Genomic DNA, 22,102 nt, shown 5'->3' on the forward strand with positions numbered 1-22,102 from the left:
GGTATAATTCAACAGGGCACAGGGCTGGATAATAATTTATCATTACCATTTTTTGGCCCTTTATAATCTGATCATGACAATGTTCTAATGCAAGATATTGTGACTAATCGTATGTACTAAATGTATTAAGGAATGCTAAAAAGTACTACTTACTCAGAGTACATCGCAGTGAATATCTTAGCTCATTCATAGTGAGTTGAACTTTGACAATTGTGGAATATTAATTTATGTCTAATTAAACAAGCAACAAGCAGCTGCTTGAGGAAGGCATTGTTTTGTGCAAATCTATATGCAGTTCCAGTGAGTGCAGATTTTGTTAGTATGCTAGGTAGTGAATAAGTAGAATAATGATCATAATAAACTACAAGTCCCAACACCGTGGTGGTTCTAGATTTGTCCGGATTTCTGAGTAGTGACACGTCGCCTTACGTCACCTTACGTCACTACCGCATCTGCGCAGCCATCTTGAGCCCGAAGCAAGCTACGGACACAGAAAGGCAGAAAAAGGAGTAAAACAGAGCAGTCTGACCTAACGAAACCGGGATATGTCCGCAGGAGCCAAGTTTATATGAAAGGATAAAGGTCGAATAGGCAGGAACGAGCAGGGGACAGTAACAGACGCTTAAACAGCCTAGTGCCGCGAGCACCCGGACCTTACTAGTCATCTCTTTTGACCGGAGTAGGAAGGAAGAGCCGAGTCGCCGACAGGAAAAACACATCCAGAGGGAAACCATGAACCCCGAATAGTGAGTTTTAACGTACCATTTAACATGCTCCACTGTCAGGGGGTTACTGTTGTGTTCAGTCAGAGAACAAAATTAATCATGTTTGTTACGTCGTTTATGGCGTAACACTATGTAATGCTAGGCTTATGTTGTGTCGTTAATTTATTGGCAAACACCAGCTAGCTGTCTGTGAGCAGGGCGCGGACAGCTCCTCTAACGTGACAGCCTCTGACCGTAAGCTGACAGCTCGCTCATGCCTCGCTGTGTCGACTGTGGCACGCGACCTTTCACGGGACAAATAATAGAGCAGCCCGGTGTGTAAAAGTCTCAGAGGACATACAGACCGAGGTCACTCCAGAAACCAGGAGAACATTGCTAGCTTGATATTAGCGTCACATGAAGTAGTGACAGCCCAGCCTGTTGTTCATGGACAGGCAGGTTTAAGTTGTGCCGTCTTTAAAGGCATGTCCATGCTGTGCGATCAGTGCAAAACTCAGACGTCTCATGATTCAAAATGTGTCATAAACGTAACACACAATCTTTTAATTTTATAGAATTTAGGCTTTTAGAGACGGCCTTCCTTGTAAAACGCAAATTAACTATTTGCATATCAATTGACAGCAGATTCATTGAACTCCTATTGATCTGTATACGTGGTTGGCTTCCTGGCCCTGATTTTGAAAGCAGTTTCTATCTAGTATGCAGCCGCAGATATACTGCCAAACTCGGCTCCTCTCCTGTGTGGAGCGTGTCGGTGCTAACGTTAGACGATACTTGAGGTAACAGATGTGTGACGGCTGACCTGCAGCCTCGTAATCAGAAGACTCTCACTTGTCACCGAATCCTTCGGTCGGTGCTGAAACGTCTCACCGTCTCAGCGGCTGTTCTGGAGCTGTTGCAAGTATTCTGAATCCTCATGAACCCTGTCTAACTTGCTTAGCTAAGACCTCCACACCCTTAGCAGACAGCCTATTTCCCTGTGTGTTTTAGGCCTACTGTCTAATCTTGTCTCTGGTTCAATATGCCTGTTGCCAATGAACATACACTGAATCTTGGGAAACATGCATAATACATCTGATTGAGGCTGATTATCCATCTTCAAACATTTGGTGCCATCAAAGGCATCCCTTCTGGGTGTAACCAGTGTTTTATTAATGGCAGACAGATCATTTTGTAATGCTTTTATAGAGATATGCATATATTAAGATTACCTTCTGGGTCACCAGGTTATAGATGGAATCCATTTGACTAATGGTCATCCTGCTGTATGACACCCCTTTGTCCTTTTAACTCACTCTTAAGTTTACCATTGGTCCCAATGCATATATAATCAGTTTTTTAAGATTAGCTACTGCAGACTAGATAGGTTGTTATGACAACCTTCGTTACATGTCTTTATCATAAATGTTTGTCATTTTGTCATTTAAGGAATCATTATAAAAATAAAATATAAACATCTTTTATTCCCTAATACAGGCATCAACCCCAAAATTGAGTACTGTCCAGGCTCTATTAGGAAGTTGTACAATATTTCTTTAGATAGATAGATAGATGGATAGATAGATAACTTTATTTATCCCCGAGGGGAAATTAGGTCATCATAGCAGTGTTACAATACAATCAGAAATACAAAATACAATAAGAGTGCAATATTCAATTTAAAACACTATATACAATATACAATAAGATGCTTAGCAGTTCCAGATAAATATTAAATAATATTAAATACTGAGCAAAATAGAACTTAGTGGATTTAAAGGTGCAAGATAAAGAGAGAAAGGTGCATTTTTAATTACAGTGGTAAGATTTATGTAAGAAGTCACTTAAATTATGTGTGTGTATTGCCTGGTACTCTAGATACTATACTAATGTCAGGACTGATGTGGATACCAGCATGTCTAACACTGCTCAATATTAGCAGTCACATTTTTGTCATTAAAGCCAAAGTTCTTAAAAGCGCCATTGTTAAATGTTGTCCTAACGCCGTTATAAAGAATTCTGCCTCAAAAGAACATGCTTTACAACAAATACAATTATGATGATGAGATTATCATACAATATCAGTCAACCAAACCAACAGCACTCAACCAAAATTAGGGTTCCATACCCACCTGCCCTTGCATGATGAATCTTTAACACCCCACAACAGTGTACTTAAAATGTTTGGCTTTGATTCACTTGTTCAACGTTTAATTAAAAAAAAGAAAGAGTAAGGTATCAGAAAACCTTTTTGTAGGGATGCGCTGATCTGATATTCAGTATCGGTATTGGTCTGTTATTGCTCTAAATCATAGGACTGGATATGTTTAGTCTGATTCATTTTATTAACCTAGACTCTCCCACAAATGCTTCAAGTATGCGTGACATGCCATGAAGAGAGCTGCATGTGTCACATGACAAGCTGGAGCAAGCTTGAGTGAGACTCTGTGTCAGCTGTGTGGAATTACTTGAAGCTAAGAAGGAAAAATCAAAACAGCTGAGTGCAATTTATTAAAGTGTTTCGAAAACTTCCAACACCAAGGACTTGATAAAACACTTGCAGAATACCATGGGAAGAAGTGTGCTGAATTTTTACAGGTGACAAGTGCCGAGAAGAAAAGTGCACAACAACAACCAATGCCATTTTTCCACTTGCACGTTTGGGTACATTGAGTCAAACCGAGCCACACCGATTTGCTTCTCCAGATCACCAGTTTTACTGCGACGGGTTGATGGACCTGCCAAGCCAGGGCCTGGGCTGTGGTGAATTCCCAACTGCTTATAACCCGTAACAAGCACCCCTCTCCCCCTCAAAACAGTACTCAACTCATGTGTGTGCAGGAAACTTGTGTTAAATGTTTTTGTAAAAGTCAGTGTGTTCAGCTCTCAGTGCTTTTGTAGCTTCTAACGGAATGTCTTAAGTTTCTCTCATCCTGTTTGTACTTTCAAACATCTGATGTGTTTTACTGTTTCATGTGTTCACTTTCAGCTCTTCTAGGAGTAAGGGTGTCACGATTTCGATTTTAAATCTAAATCGACCGAAATTAAGTCACAATCTCGAACTTCGAATTGAAAAATGGAATTGTCAATGCTGCCACACCCCATGTCACGTCTGAAAAAAACACACGTGTTGAAGTGCTGCGGGTCAATCTCCTCTAACTTAGGTACTAGCTAAGCCACTAGCTACTAAATACAGCCAGCCAAACGATAGCATGGTGTTACACCATACATGTTCGGCTCCTGGACCATGGTTGGGAAGCACAGGGGAGATGATTACCTCCAGGGCCGAAGTTTATGTTTACCTTTGGGGTGAACCCCTTTCACGTGTTGGATGTGAAATAATACCAGGGAGTTTGCTGTATCTAGCCGTCGCCTTTATTCACAGCCAAACTGCAGCCTATATTGTACACTTATTGCTGTCGCTACTACTGCTACTCCAACGTTTGCGTTGTCAACAAAAAAGCCACAGTTTGCAAGCTCTGCAGAAATTAGATTGCAGGTTATTTTGTTTAAGTTTCCAATTGACTGAAGATATGTTATTGTTACATTATACCTCATTCACCCAGGACAAGACGCATAAAAGCCCCAGCCGCGGTTCGCCAATTCTCCGCCGATGGTGATTCACACAGAGCGAAGCAGCTCCGCCTTAAAGATGAACCGCCGTGAATTCACACAGAGAGCCAGCGCTGCGGCTCCTAAAGAGGCGTGACGGTACATGTCATGATGATGACGTTGGTGTTTCCCTGGTGTCTCCCTGTCAATCTGATTCCCTCACTCGCGGGACAAGGCTGTTTTCTGGGGGAAAGTTCACTGAAGTCTTGGTCGGGAGGGCTGACCGACGCGGTGATTAATTTCCATTACCAACACTCAGTGAGTGTTTTGCCGGTGACAGAAACTGTTTTTCAGGCACAGGAAGAGTCGGTAGGACTGGCTGGAGGACAGACGCTTCTCCATGTATATCTGCGGTAATTTTTTCTTGATATAAGTTGCCAAAGATGGTTACAGTTACTATGTTACTTTTGTTTGGTCATGTAACGTTGCTTTGTGGGAAATATCTCTGTATTAATTTAAGTGGAGGACCCATGTAGTTAACGACGGTCCAATCGACACGCCCCCGATTCGCAAAGCTTGCTTATCCGTTCACAATAGGCGCGTTCAAGTTGACCCCCTGCTGCCTGACTGAATCAGCGAGATCTGCTGGCGACAGCAGGGGCGGGGATACAAACGCTGCTATGAAGTCGGACACTCTCTCTTCCCGTAGACGTGATGTGACCTGGCTGAGCCTGCGGTGTTTGCCTTCTTCGTCGGCGAAGAAGTGGAGGAAATTTAAATTCCATTAATGTTTGATTACAATCAACAACGACTGCGATCAGTTTTCTTACCTAATGCTATGGGAACTTTGCTGGCCTTTTTCTCATATTAGTCCCCTTCGGAAATTATTCAATCTGAGATGTTCAAAATATTAGTCAACAAAAACATTTGGGCTGAGGGAATAGAGCAGTGGAACTGCTGCCGTGTTGCATGCAGACGACCGGAGATCAAGACCCGTGTCAACTGTGTCTTTTTGCAGAGGATGTATTTATCTGATTACTTGTACATGTAAAGCATGTAAATGCTTAGATGCATGATTATATCACAGCTGAGGGGAATTTGCTGACTACATTTAACAAATAAGCATAACTGTAGACACATAAGATGATGCATTTTCTCATAGCAACATTTTTCACAATGAATGGAATACATTTCAGTGAATGAATGAAATACAATAATCAGAACAAATGACTGAATCAGATGCCTTGTCCCGCTGCACCATCTCATCACACAGAACAGCTCAGGATAATTCTTTGTATTGTTAATGTGACGGGAACAGAAAGGGTTAATAAATAAGAGTGGATAGTACAGATAACACTGGACACAGCAGTTTTATAGGTTTATTCATGGTGACTATCCCATAGGTGCGGCCACACGGCAGCTACTTATCTGAAAGTATTTGATATTTGAGTAGAAAAGAGGCAGAGGCCTTATGGATATGGAAATTCATCGAAACACACGTCATATACGTCAGCGTAGATGAGAGCCAATTAGTGCAAAGTCCTGACGTCATGAAGGTGGGTCTGGGGTCGCGCAGTACCTGGAGAGCAACTGCGCGAATGCTCTGCAGCAGCCTCGCTCCCGCGATAACTTAAGGTCATGTGACATCAGATGCGGAGCAGAAACCACTCCCATCCAGGTTATCGTGGACACATTTTAACCAGCATGCATCACGATTTATGCAGCACTGCGCAGCGCTTGATCTTGAACTCGCCTATTGGTTCGGTTCTCCAGTAATACGGCCCTGATACTACCTCCAGCGGCAGTGATGTTGCTAGGTACGCGTCCTGCGTCCCTGACACATTAAAATCTGAAAGGACGCACTAAACTCACTATCCATGCGTCCCGGGGACGCACCTCATTTTCCCCATGAAAAACGATACATTGTGAACATTAAAGAACTCGTGTTTAATCACAGTAACTGGCAAAAGAAACCTTGTTGTTAGCAGACCGGACAAGCGCTGTTTCAACCCTCTGCGCACCTACTCGGCGCAGACGTGATCCCCTGTACAAAGTATCGCGACATACTAATTTAGCCGCTACCAAAACAACTAGCCCGTCACCGCTGATTTCATTTCAACCAGGGGCGTCGCACCCGTGGGGTGTGTGTGTGTTTTAACACCCACACTTTTCCCGGTGAGAGGGTTCAACACCCACACTTTTTCTGCATTTTTGTCTAAGTCTGCGCTCGCTGCAGCTGCCTCCTCTCCCCCTCCCTCTCCTGTTGCTGCTTCAAACATGACACCGGCTTTGGGACTGACCGGCTGATGATTGGTTGTTCTGCCTTAAGTCCCGCCTCTCTTGCTATGTTAGATTTATTGTTCAGCTCGTGCTGACGAGGCGGGATCTACCGTAAAATACCAAATAATAGCCGGGCGTGTATTTGTCTCAACCACTTAACAGACCAGGCGTTTAATTCCCTCCTCACAAAAATCCGGGATGAAAATGTCACAAACTTCTCCAGCTTCTCTGTGAATTCTCTTAAAACGGAGAGCAACCAAAAACAATGTCTGTAACGTTCTCTGATGATTATAAACGTTGATTACTCCTGATACGTTCAGTATACAGGTCGACACCAAACCACATGATTTTATAATGTTTTTATGTGTTTACAGCTACTAATGTATGTAACGCTGTTACTGTGATGACATATGACAGTTAAATATTTAATCTGTCTATAATAACCACATCCTGACATGTAACTGTGATTTTTGATAATCTAAGTACTAATAATAACAATCATGACAAAAAATTAACAAAGACTGCAGATCAAGATAAGAAGCTGCAACTGGCAGTGAGCAGCTCTCTTTTCTGTTAGCAGTGAAGTGACATAGTCCATGATAGAACATTATAAAATATGATAATGTATAAAATAACATTCAATGGTAAAAAAAAAAAAAAGTGCAGTTGCAGTGGGCTTCTATTATAAATATTATATTATATTATAATTAAATGAATCAAGACAGATGTCACATTTACATGTCAGGGTGTGGTTATTATAGACACAGATTTAATATTTAAGTGTCATTTATCATCACCCCCCAACCCAAAATTGTTTTAAAAAAACACCACCACCACATCCATCCCCCGCACTTTTGAAAAGCTTGCTACACCTCTGATTTCAACAATTAAAAATACGAACTTCATAGTAAATAAACCCACGTTTCCACTGCTCGATGCTGTGCTCATTCGTGTCGATTATGTTTTAATGTTTAGGGGACGTGCTGTAATGAAATAAATAAAACATAATCCAGTGGTGGTGATGAAAACTACATTGAAATGGCATCCGCCATTTTGTTATGCCCAAACGGCGTCTACGCATACATCGCGCTTCCAGCGAGATCCCGATTTTTCTCGAGTAAGCAGGAAAAGAAGAACGCAAAAATGCCACCACAGAAAAAGATAAAACCTATTGCAGGTCAGCAGACTATTTGAATTTTAGTAATTTATTTTGGTGCTATTTATGTTGCTACAAAAATGCTGTTTGATTTGAATGTCATATGTCATGCCACTGTGACAGTTGTTTTGCAATAAACTTTTCAGATTAGGAATTTTATTTCTTTAATTTCAGATACATTTTATCTGTTTATTATAACCATATCATACCGCTATCAAAGGAGTTTAACACTCAATAAAATTTAAAAAATAGAATAATTTAAGAAAGAATTATAGCTGCTGAGCAGCGATGGGTCGGGTCCGGGCTATTTTTTGGGGCAATTCTGAACAACAAACAGGAGAATAGGAAGACAAGACAGTGTTCATTTTGGACAACTTGAGGCTTGAACTCACAACTTCTGGAATCAAAGACTGTCATCTATCGCTCTGAGCTAATTGGCAAGTGGGAATATAACAGTGGCTTCACAAATTGAGTAAGCCATTCACTGTTGTGAAGGCAGATATGAAACCACTGTAAAAAAATCAGTTATCAAGACAAAAATCTGAAAATACACATATTGCAGCATGGAGATGTTGGTAATTTGTTTTTAAAAATGATTGATTTGCTCCATAAGTGAATAACTGATGTTTAAAAATGCTGCTTGCATTGACTGAAATTATTCACGAGAGGAGAATTTAAAATGTTCTCAAAAATTCAGTTTTTTAGATAAAATTTGTCAAACATCATCTACCATGACTCTAAAAATTTTTTAATTTTTCATGAACATTGAAGATTTATTTATCAATTTGCAGGTATATGTTTACAGTAGTGTTCACAGTCAAACATTTTCGTGCACTGTAGGCAAAAATTGTGGGAGGAGATTTTTATAAGTTTTACAGTTTAAAAAAAGTGTGATTCATAATTTTTAATAGGTTTAAATGTACAAAAGTTTCTTTCGTATTGGGGCTACAGTTTGATGAAAGTGTGAAGTTCTAGCGGGTTGATTTGTTATGAATTTTCAATGTTTTGAACTTTAGATGCTTGCTGTAGCGCCACCATCAGGACTATTGGCTTGGGTTTACAGCTGAGGTAATCTGGCATGAAACTGGACCTTTATGCAAAATCTGGGTAGCTTTCACCCATGGTCTGGTCCAAGCTATTTGTTTTTATTTAATTTAGAGGCTTGCTGTGATGCCACCATCAGGACAATTGTCCTGTGTTTCATGTTGAGAACATCTGACATTTTGATCTGTCATCATCATCATCCTTGCTGGGTCTTGAACCCACAACCCCTGACACCAAGAACCAGCTCCTAACTCACTGAGCTAATTGGCTGAAAATGAGACCAGCTGTGTAGCTTCATTTGTCGACTCACGGAGTCACTGTCCGGGATTTCAAAACTGGTCAAAATGTCAGAAATTCTGTTACCTGAACAAAAATCTGATAATACATAAATTGCATCTTGGCAGCATGGAAATGTTGGTGATTTGTTTTTAACTCCAAGTGTTTTGTTTCATGAGAGAAAATCTGATGTTTAAAAATGCCACTCTTACATTGACTCCAGTTGTTCCCATGAGAGCAGAATTCAAAATGTTCTCAAAAATTCAGTTTCTGAGATAAAATTGTGATATTTGCCAAACTTCATCAACCATGACTCCAAAATATTCTCAATTTTTTTCAGGAAGATTGAACATATATTTAGGAAGAATTTGATAGTATATGTTTACAGTACTGTTTACAGTCAAACATTTTGATGCACTGTAGGCTTAATTTTTGATAAATAAAAAATCAGAGAAACAAGTTTTGTGGAGGACAGTCTGAAGATGGCAAGTTTGGTGACAATTGAGCAAAAATTGTGGGAGGGGATAGGTTTTATAAGTTTTACAGGTTTTGAAAAAAACTGAGTGATGGACTTCATAATTTGTAATGAGTGGACTAAAGTTTCAGCAGTATTGGGGCTACAGTTTGGTGAAAGTTAGCTGCCCGGACCCCAAATAATTTTTTTTAACTGGGGAGTCGGGACCCATTGAATTTCCCAGGGACCCACTCAACTCACCACCTGTGGGTCCCGGGGACTCACTACATTGAAAACCTATCAACATCACTGCTCCAGCGGCATATCAAGGCCAGAGCAAAATTTTACCCCTCGCCGTCTCTGAGAGATTCACACTGAGACGGAGATGGGGAATTGACGTACTAAAGCCGCACCCAAAAGCCAGTGTGAATGGGGCTTGTGGTGTTAATAAATATTTTAAATTTTACAATGTAGTGTGGTACATTGCGAACAAAGGTCAGATATTATATTGCATAAAAGTCCAGTCTAAAAATGGCATAGCAACCTGCGCTTTAAAGAAAATAAATGTAAAAATCAAGAATCGAATTGAACCGTGACCTTAGAATTGAAAATGTAATCGCATCGAGGATTTGGAGAATCGTGACACCCCTATTTAGGAGTCATGTTTAGTTATTGCTGCTGAAAACACGCTTCCAGCAATGCTGCTTCATGATGAAAGCTTTTAAATGACTAAATAACTGGGGCTTTTATTGTGAAGAAGTTACGGTAAATGAAGCATGTTTGTAGTTGAATTAGTGGAGTCACTTTGCAAAACTACTTCTGCAAACTGAATGATGTTGTCTATGTACGTCTACCTTTAGAGAAGTAGCTACCCCTGCTGCTACTGCTGCTACTACTACTACTACTTCTATTAATAATAATTGTAATAATTATAATAATCAAATGATATTAATAAAGTGAACTAAGTGTAAAAATGATAACAGTATGTACCAAACGGGATAGAAACCCTGATCTACTGAGTGAGAGTCCTTCACTCAACCCACATGGCCACCCACAAGTAGAAATGAGGTCCTGGAACAACATTAGTTATATTTTCTAGGAACAACACCAACACAGCGATATCAGATACACCTTGTTTTGGCACTAGTGTTGAAAAGTTTGAAATGATAAACACCCTAGTTATCTTGCTGTAAAAGCTATTAATGTTTCTACAATGACTATTTTTAGCTGGCGTGTTGGCTGCGTATTTCATATTAGTCAGTTTAAATATAAAACGATTGATTTCAGATGGTATTTGGATGGCTGGTTGCAATGAATGATAACTGATTGACCAGTTGAACTTGATGGTTCTCAGCATCAGCCCACACCAACACAAGCTGTAGCCGTGTAGTAATGTGAACTGGGCTGATTGCAACAGTGCTGTTGCTTTCAGTGTTTGTGAGATATTGTCAGTTGATCAAGTGTCAGGCTGGGATACACGACAGGTCTCAGTTTCCTATGACACAAGAATAGCAGTGGCATTGGGCAATTCTCTACAGCAGTGCGCTGTGTGTCATATTCACGTGATGTTGTTTTTCCTCTCAGTGATTGGGTGGGGTGGGGATGTTCTTTCATTTTGGGAGAAAGTGTGGGTATCAAACTTTAACAGAAAAACACTTTTACAATTCTCCAAATATAAGGACTGATCACATATTGTTTAGGTCTCAGCACAAGAGGTCAGTTATAGGCACTAAAATCTAAAAGTTTCAGAACTTATCCAGCCGTAATTCCTTAGCCAGACTAACCTGCTGTAAGGCTCTGGGGCAAAAATGTGTATAGGTAGGGCTGGGCGATATGGCTGACAAATTTATCATGATATAAGTGTTTCATATCAGTCGATAATTATTGATTTTTTTTTTTTACCCATCTAAAATAAGAAAAATGTGAAAAATAAACATTTAAATGGTGACTACAGGTGAGATTTTTGAAAAAAAAAAAAAATCATTTTCAAGATTTCAGAATCTAAGACATGAGACAAAATAGTGTAGAAGCTGACATTGCTGCTGCTGATATGTTAAAGGGATAGTTTGGGTTTTTTGAAGTGGGGTCATATAAAGTACATATCTATAGTCGTTCTGTTTCCTACCGTAATCACCGATCAGCGCAGCCTCAGTTTGAAGGAGCAGGGAGCCGCTCCAGCCCAGACGCTCAGCTTTGTACTATGGTGAACGGAGTCCAGATGCAAAGCAAATTTTAACCACCTGAAACAAGGCCCACCTAAAAAACTCTATATTATTGCAAGTGTACGTTGTATAGAGAAAATTCACACCACTTTACATCGCTGTTAGACTGCCCTTTCTTTTGGGACTACATTTTCTCAACCGTAGAACCTGTGTCTGTGTCTGAAATTGTTAAGTTTCGTTTTGATCGAAAGTAAACAGAGTTGTGTGCATAAACCTCTCGTCCAGCAACTGATCCTCGCACTTTATTTATATATTTTTTATTTATTTTTTATAATATATATATATATATATATATATATATATATATATATATATATATATATATACTGTGGTATACTGTGTATTATATATATATTATAATATATATATATATTATATATATATATATATATATATATATATATATATATAATATATATCTATATATATATATACACACAGTATATATACACACAGTATTATATATATATATATATATATATATATATATACTGGATATATATATATATATATATATATACTGATATATATATATATATATATATATATACTGTATATATATTATATATAGATTATATATATATATATATATATCTAATATATCTATATATATATATATATAATGATATATATACTGGACTCTATATTATATATATACTATATATTAATATAATATATCTATATATATTCTAATCTATATATATATATATATATATATACTGATATATATATATATATATATATATATACTGATATATATATATGTGCGTATATGTATGTGTATATATATATACTGTATGTATATATATGTGCGTATATGTATGTGTGTATATGTACACTACTCACAATAAGTTAGGGATATTGTGAGAGACTCAGTGGATTTCATACATATGGTGTTTGTTTCACTTCAGAGAGTTTTTGGGATAGGGAGGCAATTGTATTGGGGTGATAGACACACCTCATTTGTGTTTTCCACGTAATGGTCTCACTGTGTACAGTGTGCCTTACATATTGGGGCCAATACCAAAAAACTAAAAGACAACCCTTTTCAATGTGGCATCAATTTCAACATTCTGTGGGTATAAAAAGCTGGTATTGTCAGTAAGTCATTCCAAGTTCATCATTCAAACAGCCATGAACACACGACCTCACTTAACGGACGAGCAGCACCACCTGGCCATAGCGCGCCTTCGGGTCGGTGGCAGGCAGTCAGATGTTGCTCGTGAACTTGGTGTGTCTCAAAGTGTCATCAGCAGACTTGCATCAAGACACAGAACTACTGGCAGAGTTCGTGACAGAACCAGGAGTGGAGCCCCACGACTGACAGACCGCAACGATGACCAGTACCTAAGGACCAATGCACTCAGACATCGTTATGCAACTGCCACACAGCTGCATCCCCAGTTACAAGAAGTGAGGGGTACTAGGGTTTCCAGACAAACCATTCGAAACCGACTCCACCGCTTTGGCTTGAATGCCAGACGACCGTTGCAGGTGACTCCACTGACACCAAGACACCGCCGTGAATGTTTGCAGTGGGCACAAGACCATGTGACCTGGACAGTGCAGCAGTGGTCTACCGTCCTGTCCACTGATGAGTGTCGGGTCACCTTGCACAGAAATGATGGTCGTCAGCGTTGCTGGAGAAGGCGAGGTGAGCGATACGCTGAGGTCAACATGGTCCCCAGGGTTCCCTTTGGTGGAGGAGGTGCAACAGTCTGGGCAGGCATCACCTGTCAGCGCAAAACAGATTTGGTTATTGTAGATGGCTCAGTCACTGCACGTTCTTACCTCAGAGACATCATAGAACCCATCATCATCCCCCAATTCCGCCAGCACACCCCCAACTTTCTGTTCATGGATGATAATGCTCCACCACATCGTGCCAGAATTGTCACAGCTCGACTTCAGGAAGTCGGAGTGCCTCATATGGTATGGCCAGCAATGTCCCCTGACCTGAACCCCATAGCACACGTCTGGGACCAGCTGAAGCAGAGACTGGATGATCGTACCCCACCCCCACGTGACCTGGCAGAACTGCGTGTAGCACTTGTGGAGGAGTTGAACGCATTGCCTCAGAACAACATCATGAGGCTAGTGAGGAGCATGAGACGTCGCTGTCAAGCTGTCATTGCGGCAAATGGTGGAAACACCCGCTACTGACGTTGTCAATTTTTGTTATTTGGGGCTATCCTTGTTATTGTCTAAATTTTTGGGGTAATAAATATTAAACTAATGAAAATGGTGTTTCTTCTCATTCATTATTAGTAATATCAAAGGGAACTTTTACTTATTTCATTAAAATTCAGACCAAATAGGAAAAGCACTCATGTAAATAACAATATCCCTAACTTATTGTGAGTAGTGTAGATAGATAGATAGATAGATAGATAGATAGATAGATAGATAGATAGATAGATAGATATTAGCTAAGCCAGTAGCTATTAGTTACAGCCAGCCAAACAATAGCATGGTGGTACACCATTCCTGTTGGGGCATCTCCGCAGGCACCACAAAAAACATAAATTTATCTGTTAGATTAATAGAATAGAATAGAATTACTTTAATGATCCCAGACTGGGAAATTATTTTGTTACAGCAGTAGTGGGTCAGCAAATAAAACACTTTGTACATAACATAAATAGAATCCAATATATACATAGTGTAAATATACAGTGCACAGTGTGCTATAAACAATAAACAATAATGATATATACAACAAAACTAAATATGCAAAATATACTATAACAATAATAATATATACAACAAATCAGTAGAGAGACCAGAGTTCTCTGTCAGGCAGAGGTGAGAGAGTTATTGTATAATGTGATGGATTGTGGCAGGAAAGATTTCCTGTATCTATTGCTACGACAGCAAAGCTGAAGCAGCCTTCCGGAGAAGGTGCTCCGCTGTCTGACCAGTGTGAGTTGGAGAGGGTGGAGAGGATTATCCATGATGGATAACAGTTTTTTCAGTGTCCTCCTCTCCACCACAGCCTCCAGAGTGTCCTGTTTGCAGCCAATCACAGAGCCAGCCTTCCTGATCAGTTTGTTGAGTCTGTTGGTGTCGCTGGCTCCAATGCTGCTTCCCCAACAAACCACAGCAAAGAAAAGTACACAGGAAGTAAAGTCTGCTCATCCCCTTCTTGTAAACAGCTTCAGTGTTAGATCTCCAGTCCAGTCTGTGGTTGATGGTAACACCCAGGTACTTGTAATCCTCCACCGCCTCCACATCCTTTCCCAGAATGCACAGAGGTTGGAAAGCCGTCTTCCTCTTCTTCCTGAAATCTATCACCATCTCTCTGGTCTTGCTGATGTTCAGCCGCAGGTGATTCTGTCCAGTCCACTCCACAAAGTTGTCTATCAGTGCCCTGTACTCCTCCTCCTGTCCCTCACTTATACACCCAACAACAGCCGAGTCGTTAGAAAACTTTTGCAGGTGACACGACCCGGTGTTGTACTGAAAGTCAGTGGTGTATAAGGTGAACAGGAAAGGAGACAATACAGTCCCCTGTGGAGCTCCTGTATCACTAACCACCGCATCAGACAGAACACTGCCCATACGGACAAACTGTGGCCTGCCTGTCAGGTGGTCAGTAATCCAGGAGATCATTGTGTCGTCTACACCCATCACCCGCAGCTTCTCCCCCAGTAGCAGTGGCTGAATGGTGTTAAAAGCACTAGAGAAATCAAAGAATGTGATTCTCACAGTGCCTCCTCCACCATCCAGGTGCGAATGGGCTCGTTGCAGCAGGTAGATGACAGCGTCATCAACTCCCAAGTGGGGCTGGTAATCAAATTGCAGAGGGTCTAGCAGGGCTCTCACCTGCGGCCTCAGGTTGGCCAAACCAGTCTCTCCAGCACCTTCATGACGTAAGATGTGAGGGCCACTGGTCGATAGTCATTGAGGTCTGATGGTGTCGACTTCTTTGGAACAGGAACCAGGCAGGAAGTCTTCCAAAGCACCGGTATTCTCTCCTGACCCAGGCTCAGGTTGTAGAGGTGTTGTAGGACAGGAGACAGCTGGCTGGCACATGTCTTCAGGATCCTGGGGCTGATACCATCAGGGCCTGCAGCCTTCTGCTGGTGGAGTCTCTCCAGCTGTCTCCTAACCTGGCCTGCAGTCACAGTCATGCGGGGGAGGCTGCTGGTGTCTTCAGTGGAGGACGAGGAGGTGGAGGAGGAGGTGAAGGTGGAGGAGGAGGAGGTGGAGGAGGAGGAGGTGGAGGAGGAAGAGGTGGAGGAGGAAGAGGTGGAGGAGGAGGAGGAGGAGGAGGAGGAGGAGGAGGAGGAGGAGGAGGAGCTGCACAGGAGAGCTCACATCAGAGGAGTGAGGGAGGAGGGGAGGAAGCATGTGAGGGTGTGTGGGGGTCTGGAGGTGTCATGGAGGCGACAGAAGGCTGTGAGCTGAACCTATTGAAGAATCTGTTCAGCTCGTTTGCCCTCTCCAGGCTGCCCGATGACTGTCTGCCACTCACCTTACACCCAGTGATCTGCTTCATACCAGTCCACACATCCCTCACATTGTTCTGCTGGAGTTTGGCCTCCAGCTTTCTCCTGTAGGCGTCTTTACAGGCCCTCAGCATATCCCTGAGTTCATGCTGCACTCTCCTCAGTTCTTCCCTGTCTCCAGACCTGAACGCCCTCTTCTTCTTGTTAAGAAGGGCTTTCAGGTCATTGGTGATCCATGGCTTATTATTAGGGAAGCAGCGTACAGTCCAGGGTTGGCATGGTGGTGTGTTCACAGAACCTGATGTATTCTGTGATGCAGTCGGTCATGCTGTCGAGATCCTCTCCATGTGGCTCAACAAGTGCATCCCAGTCTGTCGACTCAAAGCAGTCCTGTAGTGCGTCAGCAGCCTCCTGAGTCCACCTCCTCACGCTCCTAGTGTGGACAGGCTGCCGCTGAACAAGGGGGATATACTTAGGGGTCAGCAGAACCAGGTTGTGGTCAGATCTTCCAAGAGGGGGGAGGGCTGTGGGACTGTATGCATCCTTAGCATTTGCATACAACAGATCCAGTGTGTTACAGTCTCTGGTGGGGCAGTCAACGTGAAATGTTGGAAGGGTTTTGTCCAGTGAGACATGATTAAAATCCCCAGTGATGACAATAAATGCGTTAGGATGCTGCGTCTGTATCTGGGCAACAGCGAAGTGGATGACGTCACAGGCCAGCGCTGCATCAGCTGAAGGAGGAACGTACACACCGATAATGATGGCGGACGTGAATTCCCGGGGCAAATAATAAGGCCTCATCCCCACAGTCAACAGTTCAATGTCCGGGGTACAGATACGTTTCTTCACATGAACATGTCTGGGATTACACCACCTCTCACTCACATACAGTGCAATCCCTCCTCCTTTTTTCTTTCCGCTGCTTGTCACGTCCCTGTCCGCCCGAACAGTGCTGAAGCCGGGAATCGCCACGCTGTGGTCCGGGATGTGTGAGTGAAGCCATGTCTCCGTGAAACACAACACACTGCACTCACGATATTCCCTCTGAGCCTTTATCAGTGCGGCGAGCTCGTCCGTCTTGTTCCCCAGAGACCTCACGTTCCCCATGACGATCGCCGGTACAGCCGGTCTGTGTCTCCTCCTCTTCACCCTCCGTTTCACTCCGGCTCTGCAGCCACGGCGTCTCCTCCGCAGCTCCTTCAGGACCTCAGGCCTGGCTCCGGGTAGCAGTGCAGGTTTACACAGCGCAATCAGCTGGTTGCCTGTGTAAACAATGCGCTCAATGATGCGCTCCTGACCCTCCGTTGCTAGGGTTAGCAAAAACATCGCAAAAACATCACAAAAAGTGCCGTAAAAGTTCAAAAAAGAAAAAAAAGAAAGGTGTTCGTCCTCTCCCAGTCTCCGGAGAAGAGCCGCCAAAAGTTCAGCGAAAACCACAACACAAATACAACAAAAACTACGAAAAAACTTAAAAACCCACGGGAGCTGCTGTTACAGGCTGCCACCTAGTACGGCGCCATAGCAACAACACCTGTAACACAAACTACTCTTCCATTTTCATTTGGTATTAATAATCGAGAATCGAATCGAATTGTGACCTTAGAATTGAAAATCGAATCGAGGATTTGGAGAATCGTGACACTCCTACTGTAAACAAAGTGATACATTGGTTATCATAGTTATATGCATGTAATTTCTGGTGCTGTAGCACAGATCATTTATTCCCACAGCCATCAGACTGTTTAACTCAAGCACTACTCCCCTTTTGTGGGATAAATAAAGCCCATATAATCTAATCTAAGATGTCTATTGGACTTAAAATTCCAAAACACAGTTCTTAATTTTTTATATTACTGCATGTGCTACTTTTTGTCATTTAAGACAAATCCTATCAATCCAACTTCACTTTTTAGTCTTTTCAGCAATCAGATCACAATGGTCTACAACAGGGATGGGCAACTTTAATGATAGAGAGGGCCACAAAAATTTTATCCTCACTACCCAAGGGCCAGATTTTAATCGCGCACTTCCACCAGTAGGATAATCAGCCAATTTAACACAGAGACAAAACATTCACATTCATGAGTGATATACAATTACTTCAGTGCAATGACGTCTCAAAAATCATCATTCAATAAAAATAAAACGGGCACAAAGTGCAACAGAAATAATAAAAAAAAAACAATATTCATGTTTGATGTCCATTGTGATCCGGGGTGGAGAAGTAGCCCTATCTCTCTCATCAACGTAAAACATAATGTTCCTTTCGTTGACACTGTGAATTATTTATATTTGGAAATTGACTCGCGGGCCGCATTGAGAGAGGACGAGGGCCGCATGCGGCCCGCGGGCCGCCAGTTGCCCATCCCTGGTTTACAATATAGAAAAACTGCATCTTTAGTATCTGTGTTTATGCTCAACGAAGTACAGTATAATACATATTTCAGATACCAACATTCAGACACTCCTATTGTTACTGGTATTTATAAATCTCAGCCCAGCCTGATCTGTAAGAAGGATGTGTGTCAGAAGGGTAAATGTGTCTCAGTAATCACGCTACAAAGCAGCACCTTTTTTGACCTGGACTGTGTCTCTTTCAGTGACTACCTGTTCAAGCTCCTGCTCATTGGAGACTCTGGAGTAGGAAAGTCCTGTCTTCTGCTACGCTTTGCTGTAAGTAATTCTGTCTCACCATTCAAAACACAACTATTTCTGCTGTCTCCTTATGTCTCTGTTCCAATAGCAACCTCTTGTCTCTCCTCACTATGCTGCTGGCCTGATCCTGTTCTGTTCTCCCTCACTTTATCTGCCTCCCTCTCTGCAGGATGACACCTACACTGAGAGTTACATCAGCACCATCGGGGTGGACTTTAAGATCCGCACCATCGAGTTGGATGGCAAGACCATCAAACTGCAAATTGTGAGTCCATACACTGAACACTCTCTGTAACCCTCACCTGAGCAAGGGCTGAGATCCAACCATTGTTGTAAGAATACATGAGGTGTGTATGTGTGTGTTTGTGTGGTATGGAGATGCTGGCAGTGTTAATCGTGTGTTATGAAAGTGCTTGGGCTGTTTTGGGAGATATGTGTCTGGTTACATAATCAGTCAGAACATACTACATGTTAGTGCTTTGTTGATTAATTACTGAGGAGGATCAAATTTGAGTTCTGTCTCTTTTCTTTTTATGCTAATTTGATCAAAGGTTTAAGTCAGAAATCTGATCGTTTTGCTCAGAAGTCTGACATTAAAGTCAGAAACCTGAGATAAATTATCAGATTTCTGACTTTAATCATGATTCTGAGAAAGAAGTGAGTGGGTTTCATTCAGACTAAGTTGTTACTGGATCTTGTTTTAGTTAAGTGAACAGGCTGTGCCACGTCAAACACACCCAGCTTGTTAAGCAGACATAACAGTGCTACAAAAAGTAAAAGCACACTGCACAGTGTAGTCCTCTTTGCTTTTACAGATCTCTCTTAACACACTTGGAGATAAATTGAATTATTAGTCCATGGGCCAGACCAGATTTTGGTACCACTCAAGGTGGCAAAACCTAGTAACATTTTTTGAAATGGTATATGTCCATAGATGATATTTTGGTATGATAACCCATCCTAAGTGGTAGCTTTGTGACAGTTATCAGCACATGAAGTTAAACACCCCCTACAATAAGTAGGCCTCCAGGCACGGGTGCATATCCTACTTTATGCTCATTTTTCAGAGCTTTACTCATCCAGTGATGTTGCTAGGTACGCGTCCTGCGTCCCTGACGCATTAAAATCTGAAAGGACGCACTAAACTCACTATCCATGCATAGGAGGAAAAAAAAATAATCAAAAAATCAAACATAGAGCTTGTTCTGACACTTTTTCATACCGCGACTTTCTCACGCGAGATTAGGCGCGAGGTTTTGACTAGGGGTGTCAACGTCTACACTTGTAAATGGATACACGGATAACAAATCATAACCGTTTAGAAAAATCAATAACCGTTTACACGTCATTTTTTCTTCCTCCTCCTCCTCCTCGTTCATTTCTCATCAATATATATAGTATTCAGGGTTTCCCCTACATGTAATTGACTGTGGTGCATCGCCACGGCAAAAAATAAAAGCCGCCACACCTTAAAAATTCAGGCATAAATAAATCCAGTGGAAATATTTTACCGTCGTCTTCCACCGCAGTCTTTGACGTTAACTAGCATGTTGGATATTTAGCTTGATAATTGGTTAGAGGATTAAAATGGTCACTTAGAGCAGAGTCCTGCACTGGTCACCGCATCCGACCCGTTATCCGACAGTAGCACAGATTACATTCCGTACCAGAGCCGACCCGCTATAAATTGATACCGACGCCCGAAGGAAAATTGGACGGACGCAATTTTTAAAAGTGAAAGTAAGATAATGTTACCTGAAAGCTTCAGATAATAACATTAACTAACTATACACTTAAATGTTCCCACTAGTGCAGTTATCCGCATACATAATAGATGAATGGGGCACAATGTTACCTTGATATAAAAAAAAAAAAAAAACCCCGCAGCCACAGCCAGTGTCGCGTCACGTCACTTCAAGTTGACTGGGGGACATGATGGCGGCGGTCAACAAGCGGAGCACTGTGTGTTTTTTGAACAAACTGCCAGTGGAAATCAAGTTGAGTGTAGGCTATGTCAGGCAAAGTTGGCTTACAACAACAACACGGGATCCATGCTAAACCACCTGTGATGGTAACACCCGAACAATTTGGAGGGAGAGACTGCTGCTGGCATTGGTGCTACCACAACTGCGATAGAAGGAGATCATAAATCTCCTGTGGCGGCCCCTAGTTAGAAGCCCCGTTTACACGTGTAGAACAAATTGTAAACGTTGACACCCCTAGTCGGAATCGGGGGCGAGCCTGCATGCACACACAGACTCCAAAACATAAACAGCCCCCTGTCATGGCGCACACACTAAATGACGAACTTCACGGAATTCAGGCATTTATGTACGAGCCGGAGTCGGAAACCGAACGGGAGAGTGAAGAGGCAGAGACGGTGGAAGAGACACGTTTACAGCAGGATGTCTCTGAATGGTAAATTCTTTTTTTTTCCTTCTTACTTTTAACACTCGTGTTTTACATGTAAGACCTGAGTTTTAATGCTGGCGGCCACGATGTATGGCGTGAAAATGACAGAGAAATAGGCAGATTCGGCGTGCTCACTCAAAGTCTGGCTGAGGACGGCTGTGAGCCGATGCTTATGCAAGTAGCCTCCTGTGGTAACGTCACCACAGGAGCAGAGTCAAAATCTTGTGCTTTAGGAATGCGCACTATTGTGCGCTATCCCTGTTCAGAAAAAGAGCCAAAGCGAAAAAAATTAGCCACTTTCAAACTCTAGCTTTTCAGGCAAGTTTCAACAGAGGTCCAACACCAATATGCTTGATTTAACGAGTGAAATTGCGATTTCCGGGTGATGACTCCTTTAAACCACACATAAGACAGTTATAATGCACATTTTTTATATATATCTTGAAGAGCATGGTTAGCTCCATGAATATGGCTTGTCCCTTCGGTAAGGAGTCATGGTTTAGTGACATATTTTGAATGTAAATTAATGTTTTTCTCCTGTTTTAAAGATCATAATACAAAGTAAAGTGTTATAGTTATTTAGTATAATACTAAAAAAAATAAAAACATCAATTAATAATTATAATAGTTTACAAAAGTTGTTGTCCCTTGATTTCATGTCACTGGTGTTACTATTTGTAAAAAACATTATTTTGAAAAACTGCTGCATCCCTGCAAACATCTTCTTGGGTCAAGAGGTCATTTGAGGTGTGTCCATTTTGAAGAGCACATGGCAAGTCAGCACCTTCTCTTCATATGATGACAATTTTAAGAATTAACTCGTAATTTCATGTGAAGACTTAAGATGTGTCACTGGTGTTACAGATTTTATAGTAAGGGGAAAGGAGATTTGA

At 41.6% G+C, this 22,102-nt stretch overlaps 1 protein-coding gene across 2 annotated transcripts in view; it reads left to right on the top strand.

Moving 5' to 3' along the window:
* Nucleotides 1-432: 432 nt before the first annotated feature.
* The window catches only part of rab1ba (zRAB1B, member RAS oncogene family a), a 57,279-nt gene continuing 35,609 nt past the window's right edge, over nucleotides 433-22,102 (top strand). The window contains exons 1-3 of one of the 2 annotated variants that reach the window (XM_030430073.1): nucleotides 433-746; nucleotides 18,743-18,815; nucleotides 18,967-19,062. In XM_030430073.1, the coding sequence (XP_030285933.1) occupies nucleotides 733-746; nucleotides 18,743-18,815; nucleotides 18,967-19,062 (183 nt within the window). In that variant the 5' untranslated portion in view covers nucleotides 433-732. The remainder of the gene's footprint in view (nucleotides 747-18,742; nucleotides 18,816-18,966; nucleotides 19,063-22,102) is intronic. The other variant, XM_030430072.1, reaches the window with a different exon arrangement.

Source organism: Sparus aurata, chromosome 10 (assembly GCF_900880675.1).
Source record: "Sparus aurata chromosome 10, fSpaAur1.1, whole genome shotgun sequence".
NCBI classification, from domain to species: domain Eukaryota; kingdom Metazoa; phylum Chordata; class Actinopteri; order Spariformes; family Sparidae; genus Sparus; species Sparus aurata.